The sequence below is a fragment of the Centroberyx affinis genome, unplaced genomic scaffold (assembly GCF_046629955.1).
Source record: "Centroberyx affinis isolate AG114_WGS23_722 - 3 ecotype Tasmania unplaced genomic scaffold, CSIRO-AGI_Caff_v1 ptg000773l_1, whole genome shotgun sequence".
Lineage (NCBI taxonomy): Eukaryota > Metazoa > Chordata > Actinopteri > Beryciformes > Berycidae > Centroberyx > Centroberyx affinis.
Genome location: NW_027279381.1, coordinates 331,414 through 354,242, shown reverse-complemented (window position 1 = coordinate 354,242; position 22,829 = coordinate 331,414). Strand labels below are relative to the sequence as shown.

General features: G+C 39.1%; 2 protein-coding genes across 2 annotated transcripts; one reads left to right on the top strand and one right to left on the bottom strand.

The window, feature by feature from the left end:
- The first annotated feature begins 637 nt into the window (after window positions 1-637).
- Window positions 638-9,271, top strand: pdcl3 (phosducin-like 3). Its single transcript, XM_071520158.1, has 6 exons — window positions 638-703; window positions 2,224-2,341; window positions 3,282-3,372; window positions 6,033-6,176; window positions 8,017-8,225; window positions 8,421-9,271. The coding sequence occupies exons 1-6, from the start codon at window positions 698-700 to the stop codon at window positions 8,567-8,569; spliced, it is 717 nt and encodes a 238-aa protein (XP_071376259.1). The 5' UTR covers window positions 638-697; the 3' UTR covers window positions 8,570-9,271.
- A 559-nt stretch (window positions 9,272-9,830) lies between these two features.
- nms (neuromedin S) lies at window positions 9,831-18,214 on the bottom strand. Its single transcript, XM_071520149.1, has 7 exons — window positions 18,146-18,214; window positions 17,388-17,438; window positions 13,483-13,542; window positions 12,454-12,480; window positions 12,314-12,367; window positions 11,096-11,167; window positions 9,831-9,836 (listed from the first exon to the last, which is right to left on the bottom strand). The coding sequence occupies exons 1-7, from the start codon at window positions 18,212-18,214 to the stop codon at window positions 9,831-9,833; spliced, it is 339 nt and encodes a 112-aa protein (XP_071376250.1).
- Window positions 18,215-22,829: the final 4,615 nt, after the last annotated feature.

Genomic DNA, 22,829 nt, shown 5'->3' with positions numbered 1-22,829 from the left:
AGTGGTAAACTCTTTTCCTGCAAAAAAAAGATGTATAAATGTCTTACTTTCCTTCTAAGATTGCTTTATCCTCTAATTTTACTTCCCTTGTTCTCTTGTCATTCTTTTGTTATAGTCAAAGAAAGATTGAACAAATAATTTTCATCTCACAATGGGAATTGCTCATGAAATACGTTTATTTGTATCAATATTTCTCTACAAATTCAAACTTTAAAGAGAGAGAGTTGCATTTTGTGTGTGTGTGTGTGTGTGTGTGTGTGTGTGTGTGTGTGTGCGCGTGCGTGTGTGTGAGCTCTATCTACAGATCCACAGCAGCTGTCTCGCTCTCAGCTGCCACAAATGGAAAGCTGCGCTCCCACTCCTTATTAGGTCATATTGGAGCCTAAAACAGGATGTCGGTGCCACGTTTATTATTGTCCCCTCAACGTCGGTTCCTCCGCTCCTTTTTCTAAATAAAGATTACTGCAATTAAACGCTATACAGAGTAGACATGATCGCCGGGTAAATTAAACCTAAGATTACGAACTGAAAGTGTTTTTATTTAAGCATATGGCGTACTGTATACTTTCATTTTTCATTTTTTCGTTCATGGTATTAGTCTGTTTTCTATCGGATTCATTTGAGGTCCGGTCCTTCTGTTTCCGTGTCTGGGAGGAGAGCAGCGGCGTGATTTCAGAGATCTCCCTCATCTGTCAAAATGCAGGTTTGTAAAGCTTTATTATCGATTTAAACACGGCCATTTACTAGGCGTACCGATTTAAACAATGATAAGCGACGTGTATTGATATTGTGTCGACGTTTTCCCACCCTGCTGGGCTGTGTAGCTTTAGCTAACCTAGCTAGCTGTGTTCTCTGGGTGGAGAAAAAGTTAAAATGCTGGCTAACGTTAGTTTTATCACTTGTAGACCCGAAACATGCCAAGAGAAAGACAGACAGTCGCGTTCAGGGGTTAGTGTGGTTCATGGTGAACAGAAAATGAGCTGACACAGAAGCAGTGTTAGCTAACTGGGTTAAAATATGGTAATAATACAGTTTTTACCTGCTCATATGGACTTTAACTGTGAAACAAACCCAGTCTCCAGTCCTGCCGTTCTCTTTTTCTCTCTGGCAATCAATCTGACAGTTTTGTATGGAAGCCCATTTCCGCCAGTGTGATGACAAAAACATTCCTGTAAGTCATTATAATGAGAAACTTTCTCAAATAATGAGAAACTTTCTCAAAACATGTTTTTTTTCACACTGGCGGAAATGGGCTTCCATAGTTTTGGGTGTTGTCTTATTCAAGTAGCGCTTTAAAGCCACAAAGTCGGTTTATACCAAAGTGCTTCAAGAAATTGGAGGTTAAAAAAACAGGGAAAAAAGAGACAGAACATGGGCCACTAATAGCAAACTTTCGACATGAGGGGAAAAACTGACTTTGTATAGTTTCACTCAAGACCTTTTCTGAATTGCTAGGGTCGGCCGGTAAATTCGGCATATATGCGATCAACTAAGATTCACTTGCTTTAGTAGAAGAATCAACTTGAATAACTGCTTTTTCTTGTTCCAACAACATACTGTGTGTGGGGTTGGGAGGGTGCAGTTTAAAAAAAATTACATGTCAACTATTTAGAGAGGTAAGTAGGGTTAAGGATAACTAGGGTTAGACCAATATATTCAAGGCTGGTACCTACAGTATGTTATTAAATATCACATATGACAGACTGGAAAACCTGACAAGACATTTGAGTAATTCTTCATTTAAAGGCAGTACTGTCTCCCAGAGTTTCTCTGCCACTGAATAGGTGTGGTGGGTCACTCTGCGTTAAAGAGCTGCTAACACTAACAGAATTTAATCAGTCTGGGTTTCAGTGGAGAGTTTTAGTGTCCCATGATGCTCTCAATGCTGCTTCAGAGGCTTTTTCACCCTGACAAGAAGAAAACTCTGGGGGAAACACTGAATACTTGTCATTCTTTTGTCATGAAAATGGTAAAATTTAAAGATGAATATCAGCTGTTGGCGACTTCAGTCTAAAAACAGCAGTGTCTGCCTTCATAAAACCCATTCGGTCGAACCTCGGTCCCAAGTCATTCTCTGTGAGGTTCACAAGGTGACATTAACCTGCAGCATGGAGTTTGATGTGACAGCCTGTTGCTTTCCGAAGAGAGGAGGTAAAAAAAAAAGTCACATATCAAACCCAGAGTGATGTCAGAAACCTGAACGTCTGCTGTGTTTCCTCCCAGGACCCAAACGAAGACACAGAGTGGAACGATATCCTGAGGAAGAAGGGGATTCTTCCTCCCAAAGAGATCCCCAAAGACGATGAAGAGGAGGAGCTGGCCTTCCAGCAGCAGTCTGTTGGTAAGAGACACGGATCGGGAGCTTCGGTTCGGCAGTTTGTTCGAGTTGAACATGATTCATGCCGGTGTTTCTTCACGTCTTTTTATGGGGGAGAAATATTTCCCGGCTCACCGGCAGAACATGGCCTCCTCTGAGTGGTCAGGGTCTAGTGCTGAAATGACTAGTTGATTTATCCATTGACAGAAAATGAATCTATTAGAATTATGATAATTAATTAATTTCTTCATTCATTTTTTTTGTCATTTATCAGGTAAAAATACCAAACAATTTGCTGGTTACAGCTTCCCAAATACTAAGATTTGCTGCTTTTCTCTGTTTCATATGGTTATAAAATTAATACTTTGGGTTTTTTGTCATTATTTTTGACATTTTATAGACTAAATGATTAATTGATTAATCCCAAAAATGATTGATAGACTAATCGATAATGAAAATAATCGTTAGCTGCAGCCCTATCAGGGTCCATGCTTAATTACAGCATACGTCCACGCCAGCAAGAACCAAGCAGACATTATGAAACTTTAAAAACTGATTCACGCTGCTCGCTGCCTCCACCCACCATGTCTTTTGGAGGAAGAGTATGAGAGAGAGTTTTAAAAGGTGAATCCCTGCTTTCATATTCCTCCCTCCATGCTCCTCCCTTCCCATATTCCTCCCTTCATATGTAAAAAAAAAAATCAGGATATGAGCTTATTCTGACTATTGTAAACAGAACTGTGTATAGCACTGTTTGTTGTAGCCTAGTATAACGGTGCTACATGTAATAGGCTGTCGAGCAGTGAAAGCAGGATGTTTGATGGTATCTCTGTCATCACACTGGCTGTTGTAATCTAATATTACAATATACAGGTTAATATTACAATATGCAGCTGATGACTGAAGTGTAGCTGCAGTGACAGGCGGCTCTGACCTGCTGTTTCTGTTCTGTTCTGCTGACCAGTGAAAACGTATGAGAGCATGACGCTGGATGAGCTGGATGAGAACGAAGATGAGTTCGGTGAAGAGGATGAAGCCGCCATCGAGATGTACAGGTGAGCTGCCAGGTGTGTGTGTGTGTGTGTGTGTGGGGGGGGGGGGGGATTGTTTTAAACGCCGTCTCAAAACTCACCAGTTCTTGTCAGCGTTCTACTTGTTTTATTCTGTCTTGTCTGTATTTCTTTAATCTCTGGTTCTGATTTTGTCATCAGTCTCCTGTAGTAGAACAAAGGAGTCCTACACACTGTCTATTTCACTTGCAATCAGAAAAGATTTATTGGGAACAACGTTTCGGTACACAGACCTTCATCAGGTTATTTTACAAGACACAAGCAGAGACCATCTTAAATAGGTTGGTTGACCCACATGGACCAATCAGGTCACACTACAGACTGACATCACTCATTGAATAAAGCATCATACATAATCACATCATGGCACCATAGGCCGACAATAATATACAAAATGCACTTATATTATACATATATTATATATTATACATAGTTTAAAATGCACATATTCATAATAAAGAGAAGCTACCACACCAAGTTAAATATTTAACAATATTTTAAATATCTGGTTGGAGCTTGAAAAAACTGTCTCCTAGAATCTGTCCCTAGACAAGAAAAAGAGAGGAGACGGGATTAGAAAAGAAAAAATAAATAAATAAAAAATATGTGTATATATATATATATATATATATATATATATATATATATATATATATATATATATATATATATATGAAGAAGCAAATGAAGACGAAATACAGCAAAAACATAGCTTATAATAAAGTGGTTCCTTCATCAGTGTGCTAAAATCTTCTTTGCCTGTCTGCTGCCTGTCGATCAGCTCAACATTTTGAGCGGTGCTGCCACCTAGTGCTGACTCTGCACATTGCATCATGGACTGTAGATAAGATGCATCTTTCATGTGTACAGCTCTGATACAGAATAAGTCATTATATGAAGGTTGCACACTTCTCTCCATATGAAAATATTTATTTTACATCACCAACATGTTTCGGCATCATACCTTCTTCATACAGCTCTGATACACCCTGAAAATGTAAAGATATGAGACACGTTGATTATAAAAATCCACGTTGACAAAGTTGCATAATTGATTTAGTTGATTATGTCGACTAATCATTGCAGCCTTAGTCTTGTTGGTATTTCTTTTATGGATGTGTCTGATTTTATTGTCTGTCTTGCTGTTATTTTGTAACTTTGTTTTATAGTTCTGTTGTTTCTTTTGTTGTGAAACACTTTGTAACCCTGTGGTTTCGAAAGGCGCTTTATATATTAAATTAAATATATTTAATTGCAAGACTAACCAAACCAGAACAAACAAGATGCTCAGCTTCCCTCGGGGCTCGAAACTCGTTTGTTTGTCCAACAGCCACAGAGGCTCGTAAATCACCAGCCTCTGTTTACCACCACAGAGATTTTTAGACTCTGGGCCTCTGAATGATGTTTGGTTACCTGGTAAAGTTGAGTAACTTACCAGCTACAACCAAAATGTCCCAGTATCTGCCTGGTGGCCTGTTCCTGTTTCCCACCGGAGTCCTGCATCTCTCCTCAAACTCTCTGTTGCCATAAAAGTAAAGCAGAAGACGTGTTGTTGTCTTTCTGTTTCCTTTTCTTTTGTGAGTTGTTGTAGCTCCTCTATAGGGTTTCTTCTTATTCTCTGGTGCCATGTAAGAATAAAAACTGAATTCAGCAAGTATTTACATGTACAAGGAATTTGATCTGGTGAAGTGTTGCATCACAAATGCCTCAATATCCACTGGCAGGACGCCTTGAATGAATTACTGCAAACTGTTTTATACTGTTATTTTAATTTAGTCCCATATGCTTTTTTTTATTGATAAACAGTGGTGGAAGATGGACTCAGATCTTTTTTTAAGTAAAAGTAGGAATACCACAGTATAAAAATACTCTCAGTATAAAAAAAAAGTCCTGCATTCAATTTTTACTAAAGTATTAGCATCAAAATGTACTTAAAGCAACAAAAAAGTACTCATTATGCAGAATGGCCCATTTCAGAATAATACAGTATATATTATATTATTGAATTGTAATTATTGATGCATTAATGTGTAAGCATCACTTTAATGTTGTAGCTGGAAAAGGTGGGGCTGATTTCCACTACTTTATATACTGCTGGGTAGCTTACAGTAATCTATAATAATACATCACAATGTATTAGTTGATTATATTTTGTATTAATAATCTGAATCTGCAAAGTAACTAGTAACTTAAGTTATCAAATAAAGGTAGTGGAGTAAAAAGTACAATATTTCCCTCTGAAATGTAGTGGAGTAGAAGTACTTGAGTGTTACCATTTTATGCTACTTTATAAAGTACAAGTACCTCAAAATTGTACTTAAGTACAGTATTTGAGTAAATGTACTTAGTTACTTTCCACCTCTGTTGATAAGAAATCTGCAACATTCAATAAACTATATATCCAGATATATAGAAAAATAGAATAAGCACAATATTCTATTAAAGTACAAAGTACTTACTTTTCTTACAAAGTGATTATGTTTTGAAAGGATAGAATCAACTGTTTTTTAAATACTGCATGAGGAAATTTCTTTCCAAAATGGATATAATTATTTGACCCCCTTTATAATGGAATGAAACTCTTCACTGAAATGTGTTCCACAGCGCTGCAGATTAACAGTGTTTTGGTTTCTTTGGCCGCCCAGACAGAAGCGTCTTGCGGAGTGGAAGGCGACTCAGATGAAAAATGTGTTCGGGGAGGTGGTGGAGATCTCCGGACAGGACTACATCAAGGAGGTCAACAAGGCCGGAGAGGGCATCTGGGTGGTGCTGCACCTCTACAAACAGGGGTAGGGTTTCTCTGCTTCTACACTTTCATTATGTTTTATTGTGGGATGGGACACTTATGAGAACAAATATCCATCATACTATTGAAGACAGCAGAGGTGTGACCAAGTCAACTCTGCTCGAGTCCCAAGTCAGTCTCAAGTCTTGAGGCACAAGTCTCAAGTCAAGTCCCAAGTCTAAATGTAGATTACCAAGTCAAGTCCAAATCAAGTCCATGTCATTAATGTCAAGTCTCAAGTCTAAATGTAGAACAGCGTCAAGTCAAGTCAGAACAAATCAAGAGTCCATTATCAATTTAATATCTTAAAGAAAACGAAATATCTAGGACTTTTCAATGCAATATGGTTTTAATAGGATAAAAACTTGGTAAGAGCATCATGAGTTTGATTTCTATAATCAGTTTCAACTTCAATAAATTCAATCATTCCATACAAATTCAGAAAACAGAATTTAAATTCAGTCGTCTGCTGGAACAAATCTCATCACTTTCAATCTAAGTCATTTATACAAACACAAGATCTCAAGTCAAGACTTTAGAAACCTTTTCAAGTCATCAGAGTACAAGTCAGAGTCAAGTCCCAAGTCACCAGAACCCAAGTCAAGTCTCAAGTAATTTAAACTGTCACTTGAGTCCAAGTCATGTGACTCGAGCCCCCACCTCTGGCAGACAGAAATGATTCATGGTAGATTTGTGCGGTTCCAGGAATTGATTATTCAATTTGATATTGATCCATAATAAATACGCCGGGAACCTGCAGCCTGTTGTTGCACCACAAGTTAAGATGTGAAGTCTACAGTAAATGTTACTTGAAACTAGTTAGTTTGACACTAGAGCTGTTAGCTGTGTCTTTGTTGAGTTGCACCATGGAGACTTAAGGTAGATCTGAACTAGCAGAGCGTAGAGTGAAAACTGACTGAAACATTGTCACTGTGACGTTTTCACCCTCTGCAGCCAATAACGTACACAAACCAGGTCCTCCAGCAAGTCGTCCCCAATATCAAATCAATGATCAATCATTGCTGTAGTATTTATTTGAAGCCCTTTGAAATCCCATTGGATAAGCTAAGAAATACATGGCGGTCTAATATCAAGTCTGTTTCTTAGTTCCTGAAAACATGACATTTTGGAGATGGAATGTTTTCACCATTTCCATTTTAGTAACGTGGGGCGTCCTGGTGGCTCAGTGGTCTGAGGCGTGGACCATGCAGGGTTCCTACGCAGGTCTGGAAAAGTATTAAAAATGAATTTGATCATTTCCAGGTCTTGAATAGTTTGGGAGTTTGAAAAAATGTCTGGAAAAGTATGGGAAATGTTGCGGTTCAGGTCCGATACACACATAATTCTAGCTTTTATGTTGTTGTAGAGCCACTTTGAGTCCACAGTTTTTGTTGATGTGAAGAATAGTGTTCAGTTAGAGGGATGCTCTTATTACCCAGCCGCTGTCAGCATGCATTATATCAAATACCCACCAAAATCAAATCCGGTCAAGAACATAGGGTGACCATGTAAGGAACGTCCAGGGTTTGAATCCGGACCGGGGCGTCTGTCGCATGCCATCTCTGTCGCTCTCACTCTATCCCAGTCTTTCCTGTCTCTCTCTCTAGTTCGATCTGTTGAGTTAAGGTGAAAATGGCAAAGAAAACATTTGGGGACACTTTCATCCAAAGCACCTTGCAGTAACAAGAGTGTAGACATTTTTAGAATCCGGGGGAATCAAACCCCTAACTGACAGGCTGTTTTCAGCCTTCAGTCTTCCCATGAAATCACTTTGACTTCTGTTCTGACCTGAAAAACGCACAGCACTAACGGCTCTCTCCACTGCTCCCTCCCCCGTCTCCCAGCATCCCTCTGTGCACCCTGATCAACCAGCACCTGAGTGGTCTGGCCAGGAAGTTCCCCCAGACCAAGTTCCTGAAGTCCATCTCCACCACCTGCATCCCCAACTACCCCGACCGCAACCTGCCCACCATCTTCGTCTACTTCGAAGGCGAGATGAAGGCCCAGTACATCGGCCCGCTGGTCTTCGGGGGCATGAACCTCAGAGTGGAAGGTACTGTTTGAACAGGGGAGTCGGTTTGAAGGCTTTCCCTCGATCGACCATCCTCAGAAGTACTGATCGATCGATTTGTCTTTTTCAAAAAAACATACTCGATATCGCAGAAAATATGGCGATGTCTCTACTCTGGACCCTGGTCTTTGTACTTTGCAGCTGACGTGTTTGTGGTTTTGCTTTCTGTCCCACCAGAGCTGGAGTGGAGGCTGTCCGAGTCCGGGGCGGTGAAGACCGACCTGGAGGAAAACCCCAGGAAGCAAATCGAAGACAAGCTGATGACGTCGATCAGATCTTCGCTCCCCACGCGGAAAGACAGTGACTCTGAGGACGAGGACGAGTAGAGGAGCGGGACGGGAGAACTGTGACGCTGTGGAAAATCCTCACAGAGAGAGAGAGAGAGAGAGAGAGAGAGAGACAGTGAAGCTTCAGTCAAGATGGTCTGAGCGGGAGGAGAGGGAACAGCAGAAATACTTCGCCCTCCGATCCTATCGATACATCTATATTGGAGAAGTGGGGGAAACCACGCTGCTGTCACTCTCATGTAATTTCAACAAATCTCAAACTGAATCACGTGAATCTCGGGCCGGGCGATAACTCAACATTATTGTTTATCGTCTTTCAGTGGAGTCGTATCGTGATGATATGATGATTTTTTTGGAAATCATGACGCACAATTCTGCTGTCTGAACTGATGACAACAAGCACATTTTTATTTAAAAACTCTGACAAAGTGAGGTATGGTAGGAATATCATTTGAAAAGTTCAGTTTCATTTGACGTCACACCTAACATTTAGATTCGGATGAACAGTCATTTTGATTATTTCATGTGATTTTGCATTGGAAAAATACCCTTTATTATTATTATTATGGTGATATTGATTTCAGCCATATCGCCCGGCCCGACGTGAATCTACAAAATCTTCAAAGACAGTTTTAATCGCTTTTTTTTTTTTTATTACGTTTCATGATATATAAATGTCACAAAATGTACGTGTACATTTCTAATTGTTCCATTAAACGTGAGTTCACCTCTTTGCCACAATCATCAAAGCCAGTTTTTGTTATAAATTCTCATGTCTGGTAATCTGTGTCGCTGTCAATTTTTTTTTATAAAGCAGTGGTTCTCAACGTGGGGTCCGGGGACCAGCAGGGGTCCTTGAGGGGGTTCCAGGGGGTCCCCAGCAAACTGATGAATTGTTAAACTTCAGTATTATTTCATTTACAAGAAGTGAACACAGAATGTAGAAGAATGACTGTTCTGATCATAGTTTCTCTGTTATCTCTCTACCTACAATACAGATAGTCATGGAGTTCTTGACAAAATCATATCTGACAATAAAAATATTCGCAGATTTGGGTTCGAGATACAAAATCTCCCTCAAATGGGGGTCCGTGGCTCTAATGTGGACTTAATTAGGGTCCTTGATATGAAAAAGGTTGAGAATCACTGTTCTAAAGGACTTGCTCCAGAAAGGGACCAGAGTTATTTTGACTGTTTTCTTTGTATTTTTGGCAGATTGATCTGTATTCATGTCTTGTGAAACAGAACGAAAAGTCATATTTTCCTGTAAACGGTTCACACACAGTCACACCGACTGAAGCTACATCTGGAAGCAGGAAGACACATGGCAGTCAGGGCAATGCAGGTCTATTTTTCATCTACAATAATTTATTTTCTGGAAAAAAAAAAAAAAAAAAAGTCGATGTGTTTCTTTCTGGAGAGACATTCAGAGATGCTCCATCGGCCATTTTGTGCCCCGATGTCCCAGAGGTGGCCGCTTCCTGGAGCTCCTCTTCTTCTTCTGTGAAGTTCAGTTTCCTACAGGATCCCCTCTGGCAGAGCGCGAATCTTCTGTTCCACCAGCAAGACAGAGAGAGAGAGAGAGAGAGAGAGAGAGAGAGAGAGAGAGAGAGAGAGAGAGGGAGGAAAACTGTCAGTGTCAACATGTCCAACCACAACAGAGATGAGACTTTACTGTGGTTTATTTCAGTGTTTGTGGCTGTGAAGCGTCGATTTCTAATGGGAACTGTTGTCTAGAAATGACTGAATGATGAATTATTTCCTGGTTTTCATGTTAGCTGCTCGCTCACATGCCTGACTCACTTTATCTTCCACAGACAGACAAGGTTCCTACAGGTCTGGAAAAACAATCAGATATTTTCCAGGTCTTGAAAAGTTAGGAAATTGCACAAAAATATTTGGAAAATTACAGAAAAATATTGTCATTATGTCCCGATGTACATGCAACTACACGTTTTCTGTTGTTTAGACACCTGTCATCTCAAATATTATTGTAATATTATTTGTCACTGTGAAGAATAATCTTATGGCTGTTTAGGGAGAAGAGGAAGACCAAAATCTTCAGATCAAATCAAGAAAATAAGGTCTGGAATTGAAAAATGGAATCGAAATTGACACTGTGCAGGAACCCTGTATAGAGACTTCTGTTACTGAGCTTTATAAAGGTATACAGTTGATAAAGTAGACCAGTGGTTCTCAGCGTGGGGTCCGGGGACCACCAGGGGTCCTTGAGGAGGTTCCAGGGGGTCCCCAGCAAACTGATGAATTGTTGAACTTCATCATTATTTCATTTAAAAGAAGTGAACACAATTAGAGAATGTAGAAGAATGACTGTTCTGATCATAGTTTCTCTGTTATCTCTCTATCTACAATACAGACAGTCATGGAGTTCTGGACAAAATCATATCTGACAATAAAGATATTCTCAGATTTGGGGCCCAAGAGACAAAATCTCATCAAATGGGGGTCTGTGGCTCTAATGTGGACAAAATTAAGGGGTCCGTGATATGAAAAAGGTTGAGAATCACTGGAGTAGAAGAAGCATAGTATATCTGAAGTTTTTACCAGGAGAACCAGCTTCTTTCTCCTCTGGGACAGTTTGGGGGAAAGTCGCATCAGAGGGTGAACTGAGTGAGACTGGAGGAGAGAGAGAAGGAGAGAGAGAAGAGTCGGTTCATCAAGATCAGACATCGGCCAAAACACTCAGAACAGTTTTTTTTTGTTTTAAAAAGTGTTTCCTTGACATGAAAATTCATAATCTGGGTTTATTGCTCAGACAGAATAAAGAGCTGTAGTCAGTCCTGCAGTGTGATTGGCAGCAGCTGTGTAAGTCCAATTACTAGAGACTTCATGAGAAAATGCAAGAAGTCTGGACACTACTTAAGTCTTTTGGATTTTCCCCTTTATTTTGATTTGGTTTATGGTTACACACCAGCAGGTAGAGCTCAAAAGTCTTTTCAAGGCATTTATTATTTTATTATGCAGATACAAGCACACGTTTCGATGCTACATGGTCATCAGTGACACTGAAGAAGATGTAGTATGAGGAAGACACTGATGAAGATGTGCTATCGAAATATTTGCTTGTATCTGCACTTTTTGCACATCTCGCGGAGCAGAGCATGGCTTAATAAACGCCTAGAAAAGTCTTCTTCTGCCCCCTTTTTTAGCCTTTTTGATTTTAAATAGTGTGCAGATTCTTCGCCTTTTCTCAGACAGAATAAAGAAACGTGAGTTCACTGCAGAAAAGTCAAAAGTATCCGAATGAAAACTGTTTTCACACCAAACCAGGAACTGACACTGGGACTTAACAGTGTTTCTGTCAGTCCAAACCAGCAGAGTTCATTTAACATTTCAGTTTTCAACAGAGTGCACCGTTTAAGTTGTTGAAGTTCTAAATTTTCAAACAAGAAATCAGATCCACCTCAGATAAATTTCCATTTTCAAATATAGGATTTCTGCCCTGATCTCTTCACTTCAGTATTTAATGAGATGCTAATTATTCTATTAAAAGTAAAAGCAGCCTCTGGGCCAGTGGTTTGATTCACTACTTTAACTATTCACTGTTTTATTTACTTGAAGGAAAAAAGTACCCTTGCCTCGTCTGCCGTCATTTGACGATTATTCAAAAATGACAACTAGAGAAGTTACACAAAATGGAAAAAGTGGGCAAAATCAATCAATTAAGATGCGATTAAAAAGGTGATACCAGTTTTGCTCCGGTCATGTTTGCGTTTTAAGACGACACTGAGAGTCAAACCCACAGTTTAATCTGCGGCTCACCTCATGCTGTACAGCCCCGACAGAGTTGTGTGCTTTAGAGTAATGAAACAGGAACTGGAAGAGAGAGAAAGTCAGTGAGCTGCTGCTGATCCAATATCAGAAATCAGAAATAATAAACGATACCGATATGGAAAACTTACTCTTTTGAAAACATTCTGGACCTGCTCCTGTGAGGAAACACACCTGCAGATTAATAACACAGAAAACATACAAGACATTTTCCTGTATTATGATTTTTGGTCCCTCTTACTACTATACTCTCACTGCATGAGAGCTGTTTCATCTTATTTCTTATTTGTCATACACACACTACCAGTCAACAGCCTGGACCCACCTGACTGAATGGTCTGTGTTTCATTCTCTTAAAGCCATTTTGATCTATAGTCTTCTGCTTAAATGCTTGAAATGTGTTTCTTAGACAATTATAAATAGTGAAGTTGATCCTATGTATGAATTTCTTTCCAAAGCCTTTGCCTTTCTATCAAGGCAAAGAATCTAAAATATAAGATAGTTTTGATTTGTTTAACACTTTTTTTGGTCGCTGCATAATTCCATTTGTGTTATTTCATAGTTTTGATGTTTTTACTGTTATTCTAAAATGTGGAAAATAAATTAAAATAAAATAATAAATAAATTAATACCTTAGTTAAGTTAATAATTAATTAATACCTTACTTAATTAATGTACCCTTATTGTAAAGTGTTACTGTTCTATATAAACAACCTCAACAGGAGTAGTTACATTCACGTTGCCTATGAATCTAAATCTCAAAGAAATTTCAAATAGATACTCAAATCCTTCTCTCTCTCTTCTTAAACACACACACACACACACACACACACACACAATCCATCACACTCACTTTCTCTGCAACGAGGCAATTTCAGTTGATTGTTTTTCCCTCAATTGTTTCTTTTGTTTGTTTGTTTCTATGATTTTCTTTATGTTTTTGCACTGTTCTCATGTCATTTCACTTCTGTGCCCAATTCAACTTTTTTCTTCTGATTCGCTGAGCAGCCTGTCAGCCTCTATCAGCCTCTACTCTGCATCCTCCATAGTTTCTCCACCTGGCGGATCTGGAGGGAAATCTGCTGGATCGCTTTACGGCACAAAACAGGAAGAGGTTGACTTGGTCACACCTCTGATGTGTCCGTCTTGTCGGTGTTTACCTCGTCCTGGTCTCTCCACACCTCCTTACGCACATCATCGCTCCTCTGGACGCCTGGAACCTGCAGACAAACAACAGTCTTCACTGTAAATGAATTATGTGAAGACTATTATCCTACAAAAATATCGAAAGTCTCAATATTGACGACTGCAATTTCCAAGAGGAAAGAGAAAGCCGTTTGTCTTGACAGAGAAAAGTGTTTCAGAGAAGACCGGCCAATATTTTTTTTCCCAAATCCGAACTGTTAGCGTCTGATTTTCTCAGAAAGCAAAATCATTTCACACTGGATTTGGATTCGATCATCTGCAGCTCAAGCAACCTTTTCCTACTTTTACTTTACTTACTTATTTACTTTTCATATTCATGAGACAAGGGTGAAAAAACCTGTTGTTCATTCATTCATTCATTTTCCACACCCGCTTATTCCTGTCCAGGCTCACAGGCATGAAATGAATGATGAATGAATGAAAAATAAAAACAAGACAAATTGTTTTCAAACTGACATTCTATTGAGGGACTTCATACATTTTCATGACAACTTGAAATCAAGAAATAATAAATAAAATCAAATAATAATAATTATGATTATTATTATAAACAAAAATACAAAAACAATTAAACTAAGAAGGGAAAATTTTATAAGACAATCTTATTCCTCCAATAATAAAGCCTTTTCCTACTTGATATTTCTGTCACATGCATTTTTTTTTCATTTTTTTTTTACATTTTAACCACAATATTCAGAAAAAAATGCAACATCTTTTTTTTTGGCCATAACACACGGCCCTAAATCCCTTCAGGTGTTGCTGTTCAGTTCATAGCAGCTTCATCACATTTCAGAGGGAGATCTGATCTGATCTGATCTGATCTGATCTGATCTGATCTGAGCTGAGCTGATCTGATCTGATCTGAGCTGATCTGATCTGAGCTGAGCTGACAGCCGCACTGACCAACAGGTTTCTGACCAACAGAAAATTAGCACAATTATCTAATTCCTTTGTGTCTGAATGCTGCTGGTTTATATCTATAATGATCATGGGATTCCTGGGTAGCAGGGGGTTGGGAGGAATGGGTTGGTTGTACTGGTAGTTTTGTTAATGTTTGTTTGCTGTTTTTGTGTTTTTATCTATGTACACTGCCTTGGTTCATCATGTTAGGGGTTAGAGGGTGGGGGTGGAGTGGGTTGGTGGGAGGAAACCAAGGGAAATGGGGGGGAGGGGGGGGATCTGTTGTTGTACACTTTGCTTTGTTTGCCTTGTGTCACTTTTGTGACTGTGATGGTGCTCCCCCCTTCCTTATACATACAATAAATAATTGATCACAAAAAAAAAGGTTTCTGACCAACAGATTTCAGACCAACAGGTTTCAGACCGACAGGTTTCAGACTGACAGGTTTCTAACAGGTTTCAGACGGCCGGTGGACAGTAATTATCATCCTGTCTCCACATGACATCGATCAGCTGGAGGATCTGACCTGTCCAAAGGCCAAAGTATAATAAGTATAAGATCTCTTCGGGAAAAGGGAGCTAGGTGTTGATCATCAGCTTTCTTCATCCAAACCCCCCCCCCCCCCCCCCCCCCCCCCCCACCACCACCACCACCACCACCTTAAAGAGAAAATCCACCCAAAGTTCCCTATATGATCAAAGGCAGTTGGAGTTTAATATTTCAGGTCTTTATCTTCTCTAATGAGAAATGTAATTTGCAGCAAGGCATAAGACACACAATAACATACTGAAAAAGGCATGAAACTGAAGTAAAGCAGCAGAAAGAGCAGGGGATTGAACGATGGAAGGGGGGGGGGGGAATTGACCTTATTCACACGTCGGCCATTTTGAATACTAGGGATGAGAAACTCTACCTGGAAGAGCAAGCCCAGGCCACTGTCCTACGCTGTGTACCAAGATACATCATACTGTATATTTATCATTTCAAAAACATCTGAAATGAATGGAACTCAAGAATCCAGAGGGTTTTAAAGTTCCATATTCTCCACTCTCCAGTGTTTTATTTTGTGTCTTGAGGTCCATTCAAAGCTGTGTGTGTGGTGTCATGAACCAAAAACACTCTCAATCCATTTCTCCACGTTCATTTTCCAGCATCTCTCTGAGCCTTACCAAGAACAGGCTGTTTCTGTCGCCGTGTCTTTAAGGCTCATTAATATTAACGACCCCTCTGTTCCGATTGGCTAACCGTTTCGAGAGTGAAACGTGAGACGCCGCGGCCCGGCAGCTACAGGTAGGGAAAACTCTCCGCTGCCATGTGAATAAGGTCCATGGAGGTGGAGAGGCTGTTGTGGTGCGTTCAGATTCTACGCTACAAAGCAACAGGAAGTTATTCATTTTCAAGCCAATGACAAAAAGCTACAAACTGAAGTTCAGCTGCTTCAACTGTTTTCCACTCTGATGATGCTCAACTGAAAAAATACAATCTATCCATACTAAGTTATCTAGGTTAGCTAGTTAGCTAACTGCTGACCTTCACCCTGCCCTGGAATGAATGAAAAAAATGCCATGCTATTTATATATATTTTTTTATATATATATATTTTTTATATTCACCAGTTTCTTCTTTGTCATTCAAGTTTGCTAGTTAGCTAACTTGCGCTCCAAAAAACGGTGGTTGTTTAGCTCCGCCCACTGAGGTTTAACTCAACCAATCAGATTATTTCTGCCTCTGAGAAATCAAGGATTTAAAGGGGCATGAGTGTCCTTTTCCTAATTTAGTAACAGAGAAAAATCTTTGATGATATTTAAAGCTGTCAAGTGCAGCTACTCCCTTTTCCCACCAAATTTAATCAAAGGTTTTCATTTGAGTCTTTTGGATTTCCCCCTTTATTTTGATTTGGTTTATGGTTAGAGCTCACAAACAGCTTTCCACTGATACATGATACTCACTTTCTGGCAAAATGTCACTTACGCCCCACGCACTAAACGCTCAAAGTGCTTGTAGAACTAAAACTCCACTCTGCACCCAGTCGATCCTCCCCGGGTGAATAAAGATTTTAAAAAATAAAAATTGTGCGTTGGGGTGGATTTCTCCTCCCTCTGCCCCTCAGCTGTCATAAGAGCTGATAGGTTTTCTCTTTAAGGCAACAGACTGAGCGGCTGTCAAGGAAACACTTGAAACACACAATTATATGGAAACACCATCTGACATAAGAGCACTTTGATGACATCAGAGGCAGCGTCTGCTCAAACAACAGAGCTGATAGAACTGAACTGCATTGCACAAGTCTTTTTTGTGTTTTTTGATTGATTGATTGATTAATTGATTGATTGATTGATGCAATTTAATATCAAGTTTAAACAGGGTCCCCACATTACTGGAAAAGCTTTGGGAGAGTCAGGATATTTTATTTTAATTTTATTTGTGAAGCTAATTATTCTCTTTTTCTTGAAATACTGTAAAATATCCCAAAATGCTGTGTCTGGCCTAAAATAATAAAGCCTAATCAAATAATATTATAATCCTTGATTTTTACAGTGAAAAACAAACTAATGCTTAAAGTCAGTGTAGTTAACGGTTATTTTTTAATTCAGTCTAGGCTATTAATATTTGGCCATGGAAAAGTTGTGGAATTCCATCAGTAAATTTGTGATACTTGAGTGTCAAGCTTCAAAGAATAATGACGTTAAATGAGGTGAAAATGTAGCAGCCTTTTTTTTGGTGGAATATCCCTTTTCGCATCCGTTATATTTTCCATAAAACCTTAACACTGAAGGTAAGTTAACATTTACTGCCTCAAACAGCCTGATAACTTAAATACACATGTGGAAATGTGACTGTAAAAAAGAAATCAGAAAAATCAGGAAAAAAGAATCAGAAAAAAAAAAGAAATCAGGAAAAAAGAATCAGAAACAGCCTGCAGCTAGAAGAAAGAGTTAATGAAGAGATGAGTCCTACCTTTCTTAAGGCGATCCCGTCTTCCCACTGGTCGAAAGGACTGCCATAAGACTCTGAAACAGCAGATGTGAGGAATATTAAATATTTATTGTAAGGGATTGCTGTTGCTGGAAAATTACAACGATCTGTTAGTCAAACTATATGATGAATTCTACGAGTCATTCTGATAAACCAACATCAACTGAACAGAGACATCTGAAATTACATTTTAATTATAAATACCAGAAATCACAATCATATTACAATGTGAAATAACACTATAATATTCCTATAGGCACTTGAAGTGTCTGTGGTTCTCAACAGTGATTGTATTGTACTTTATTGTATTTTATCTGCTATAGTATCACTGTAATATTCCTGTAATATTCTCATAATGACTTGTAGAGTCTGTCAAGATAAAAGCAGAATATTCAAAATGAATTTTAAAAAGTTATGGAACCCTATGATACTTTATTTTATCGTTATCTCCTATGGCATCACTATATTCCTATAATATTTCTATAAGAACATATAGTATGTTTGTGGCACTTAATAGTGAGTTTATAGTGACCATATGGCGATTTATATCCTATGGCATCACAATAATACTCCTATAATATTCCTAAAGTGACTTATACTAGTTTTTCGGTGATATTTGCATAGCATCCTTTCAAAATTTATTCCAGCATTTTAGCTCTTTTTCTATAAATCTAAGCCAAATAAATCCGAAAGCCTCATTAAAATATGAGATATAAACATGATGTCCGCTCACCTGCTGCTGCGCTCCAACATCCAAGACACCAGAATAAATATAAAAGACACAGCTGTCTCACAGTTGGCAAAGTCATGTCTCTCTTTCTCTGTATATATATTTATATTTTCTTCCTCCTCTCTCCTCTTCCTCTTTGCGCGCTTGTTTGGAGAGGCTGCACCGGGTCGGTTCGGCTCGGATCGACTCTGCTCGGCTCGGGTCGGCTCGGGTTATCTGGGTCACCAGCTCGGTCTGAACACCTTGCACTCCGACTGCAACAGTTAAAAAGCCCACAACTCCCAGGCTGACAAGCATCATCTCCCACGCAGAGGTGACCAATCCTGCTCCCTGCGCAGATCCCCCACCCCCCCCCCCCCCACACACACACACACACAACCCACGCGCCCCCCCTCGCTCTGTATTCTGGGAATCACAGCGCGCACTGGAAACACTGGGCTGCTTTTTACACGTTGATGCAACCTGCGATGAGTCGGCTGACGTCAAGGTGGGAGCAATTTTTTTTTTTTTTAATCACTGGAACCCAGATCAGCGTGGAGGAGAATGGTTTGGTGGATTGGGTCTTATGATATAGAGCTATAGTATTTATATAATGATTTTAAAAGAAATAAAGGGGCTTTTGAATCGAGGTCCATAGGAGATGAAAGTAGAGCCTAAAGTATGATAAGGTCTCTTTAAAACCACTCTACTGCAGACACACTATAGGAATATTATAGTTAAATCATAGGAGATGCAAATAAAATAAAGTATGATAAGGTCACTTAAAACTCACTATCGAGCATCACTGACAAATCAAAGTCAATACAAGAACATTACCGCATGTATTACGGGAACATTATAGTCATAACCACATCAATGTTATAATAGAAACACAATAATATAAAGTTAATTTAAAAATATATTATAAACTCAGTACTAACAGACACTACAGGCAGATTGTTTTGTTGTGTTTGATGGATGTATTTGGATCATCCAATATTGATACTAAACTATCAGGTGAGAAAAAGTGGTAACACTTTACAATAAGGGTGACTAAGTTAAGGGTTACTAACCCTTAATTAACAGTTAATATTATTATAGCTATAATGTGTCTAGTAATCATTTACTAATGGTGTTCATGTTAACTAAGGTATTCATTTATACATTATTTAATAGTCATCTTTATAAACTATTAAATAATGTATAAATGAATACCTTAGTTAACATGAACACCATTAGTAAATTACACATTATTTAACTGTTAATTAAGGGTTAGTTAATGCTTATTAAACATTAACTAACCCTTAACTTAGTGACCCTTATTGTAAAGTGTTACCAAAAAAGTAGATCAAAAGTAAATCAACAAAGTGTCACCTGCCTGTTTGGTGCATCACTCTGTGACCTAGACCTTAGCCTGACCCTCACATGAACCCTAAGTCCAGGGGTGGAGCCAAAGGGGCGGGCAGGGTGGCACTGGCTACCCTTGGAATCTGATTGGCCACCCCAAATTTTCTTTTGTATGTCATTGGCTGTTTAACTCTAATTGACACATTGAAATTGCCTGAAATGGAAGATTGTGTTGTTTTAAGTGACCAAGGTGCTCTTTTACACAGAAAGTGCTAAAGAATGACAGGTGCTGATAGTATGTTTCTTGTTTTTTTTTTTTTTCTCATTCTGTCACCTAAAGAATCACCGGACAACACAAGTCAAATGAGTCCTGGCAGTGACAGAAACTTTGTCCAATTGTAATTTGTTTAATAATTTGTTTCTGAGCAGATTCAAACTTATTTGCTGAATCTTCAGTACACACCACTGATTAGATACAAGCAAACTATATTGGATTATCATTCATTCTTAACTCTCAATCTTGTTCTTATGCTTATTACTTACTATACTTTTAATATGTTATTTGGATGTCCCTAGGGATCACATAAAACCTTGAATGATTACTATTGCAATTTTCCCTGGGTCAAACCACAGATTGACTGGACTATATGGTAGACTAGACTAGACTAGACTTGACAAAAAATAGTTATATAAAAAACAGGAGGTGTATAAAACAAGTGATTTTACAGATTGTACTGGCTCTGCTGGCCTCAGCTCCACAGCAGGTTGCTCCAAAGCCTAATTCACTGTTTGTGTGTGTGTGTGTGTGTGTGTGTGTGTGTGTGTGTGTGTGTTTTTTTTTCCAGTTCCCTGAGTCTCCACCTGCCAGCAGACAGCAGCCTGTTGTTTTCTGTCCTGCCTCAGCTCAGGTTTCTGGACTCTGTCTCCGTCCTGCAGGGATTAGCTGTCCAGCTCAGGTGGAGGAGGAGGAGGGGAGGAGGAGGATGAGGAGGGGAGGAGGAGAGGAGGAGGAGGAGGAGGAGGGGAGGAGGAGGGGGGGAGGGGAGGAGGAGGAGAGGAGAAGAGGAGGAGGGGAGGAGGAGGAGGAGGGGGAGTGATGTAAGACGGTGATTCTCTGTCTTTTTGGCAACCAAACAATGATTTTCTGTTTTCAGGTCGTTTCATTTGATTCTCAGAGGAAGCTGTGTTCCGCAAAAATTTGAGAAAAATCTGAAAAAATAGACAGATTACCTTGCGACCCCCTGGGAGGTCCTGACCCTGGTCTAAGGTGCATACCATGTAACTGTAACCATGACTTCTGGGTTCAAGTCCGGACCAGGAGCTTTGTCACATGTCATCCTCTCTCTCTTTCTCTCTCTCAAAAATACCCTGTCTTCTTATTATAGGATCAGTTGTACATGTCCATAATAACACCTCTATAACTATGTTTTATAGCTTTATTACTTAATGCTCTCACTGACATTAATAATACTTTAATACTTTTCTATAATCTATGAATAAATGATCCACTTTCATGCTCTGCTTGGAGTATGATCTCCTGATTTTGTATGTCTTATTATTTGATATTTATTTATTTATTTATTTATTTTTGGTATCATTTAATTACCTTGTTGTTATTTTTTGTTTTTGTCAAATGTTTTGTCTAATTGTGTTTATATTGTATTTTTGTCGTTGAGAACCCCCTTGAAAACAAGATGGTACATCTCGAGGGGTTATTCCTAATAAAGAATTTCCATATATACTGTTACTACGATTGTAACATCAATTATATACAAATGTAAAAGGACAAAAAAAAAAAAAACTCATTCTGGGACTGGTTTGAAGTGTGTGTGTGTGTGTGTGTGTGTGTGTGTAAGTGTTATGGGTGCTCATCATTGTGGCATGTCACAATATATTTAGCTGCTGTGTTGCAGCTTGTCTTCTCCTCTCCCAGCAGGACGGCTAGTCTGCTGATGTCAGGGAGGCTTCTGAAATTTGGGTGGATCTGTTCAATTTTTGGGTAATAGTAATTTCTAATTAGGTTATATTGAGGACAGGTGATGATGAAGTGCAGCTCTGTCTCCACCTCTCTCATGTCGCAGTGTGAGCACAGCCTCTCTTCTGCTGGCAGCCATGTTTGTCTGTCCAGGCTGTGCTCACTGAGTCTGGACTGAGTCAAGCTGGTTCTCAGTTTGGTCTCAGTCACTGTGTGCAGATATTCTGCCACAGTGTACTGTCTTTTTAGGGCCAGATAGCATTGCATTTTATTTTGGTTTTTAGTTTGTGTGTCCCAATATAAGTAATATAATTTTGTTGTTGTTGAGTTATAATTTGGTAGATTCTGATGTTCTGGTCCTGAGGCTGTGAAGTGTTAGTGTGTGTTAGTGAACTGAGCGTCAGGACCAGTTGAGTGAGCGGACTGGTTCTGGTTTTGCTCAGCTCTTGGTACTGCAGGGCTTTGTAATGGTATGAGTGGGGGTCACTGTTTTTCAAATGTTGCCAGAATTTGATTGCCTTTTTTTGTATTGTGATCAGTAATGGATATTGGTCTAATTCTGCCCTGCATGCATTGTTTGTTGTTTTCCTCTGGACATGTAAGAGGTTCTTACAGAACTCTGCATGCAGGGTCTCAATTGGACGTTTGTCCCAGTTGCTAAATTCTTGATTTGTGAGTGAAAGTGAAGAGAGAGAGACAGAGAGAGAAACAGAGAGAGAGAAACACACAAAATTTTAACCTTGCAGTGAATGAACTGAAAGAAAAAGCATGCAGGGCTTTCTGCCATAAAACGACACATTTTTGTAGACATTCCAATTAGAATCTGGCTCAAAATATTTCAATCAATAATTGAACCAATTGCCCTTTATGGTAGTGAAGTGTGGGGTCACTTGACTAATAAAGGTAAAATGTCCTAACACTAAGCAGTGACAATAGATAAATCACCTCAGAGGAAGAACTTTAGCTTTAGTAAGAGTAAATGTTAAATGTAAAGCAGGGAGGAAACTGAAACTGAAACTTCAGCTTCAACTTTATTGTCCCGAGGGAAATCTGGTTTGCAGCCCTGGTTTAAAATCCTCCCTAAGAACACATAAAACATGCAGGAAAGATGTCACATAAATAAAAGACATTAAAACCAACAAATAAGTCAGATAAAACAGCAGATTAAGACCAGAACAGAGTCTCTCCTACTGTAACTGTGACTTCTTGGGTTTGAATCTGGACCAGGAGTTTTGTCACGTCATCCTGATCTCCCTCGTCTCTCTTCACTTTCATCTGTCTAATTAAAGCAAAACACCCCAAAAAAATAAATCTTAAAAATAAATATAGCCGCAAGTGGCAACGGACAGGGTCCAAGCACAATATGGTCATTTGTCCAAAAATGAGAAACTTT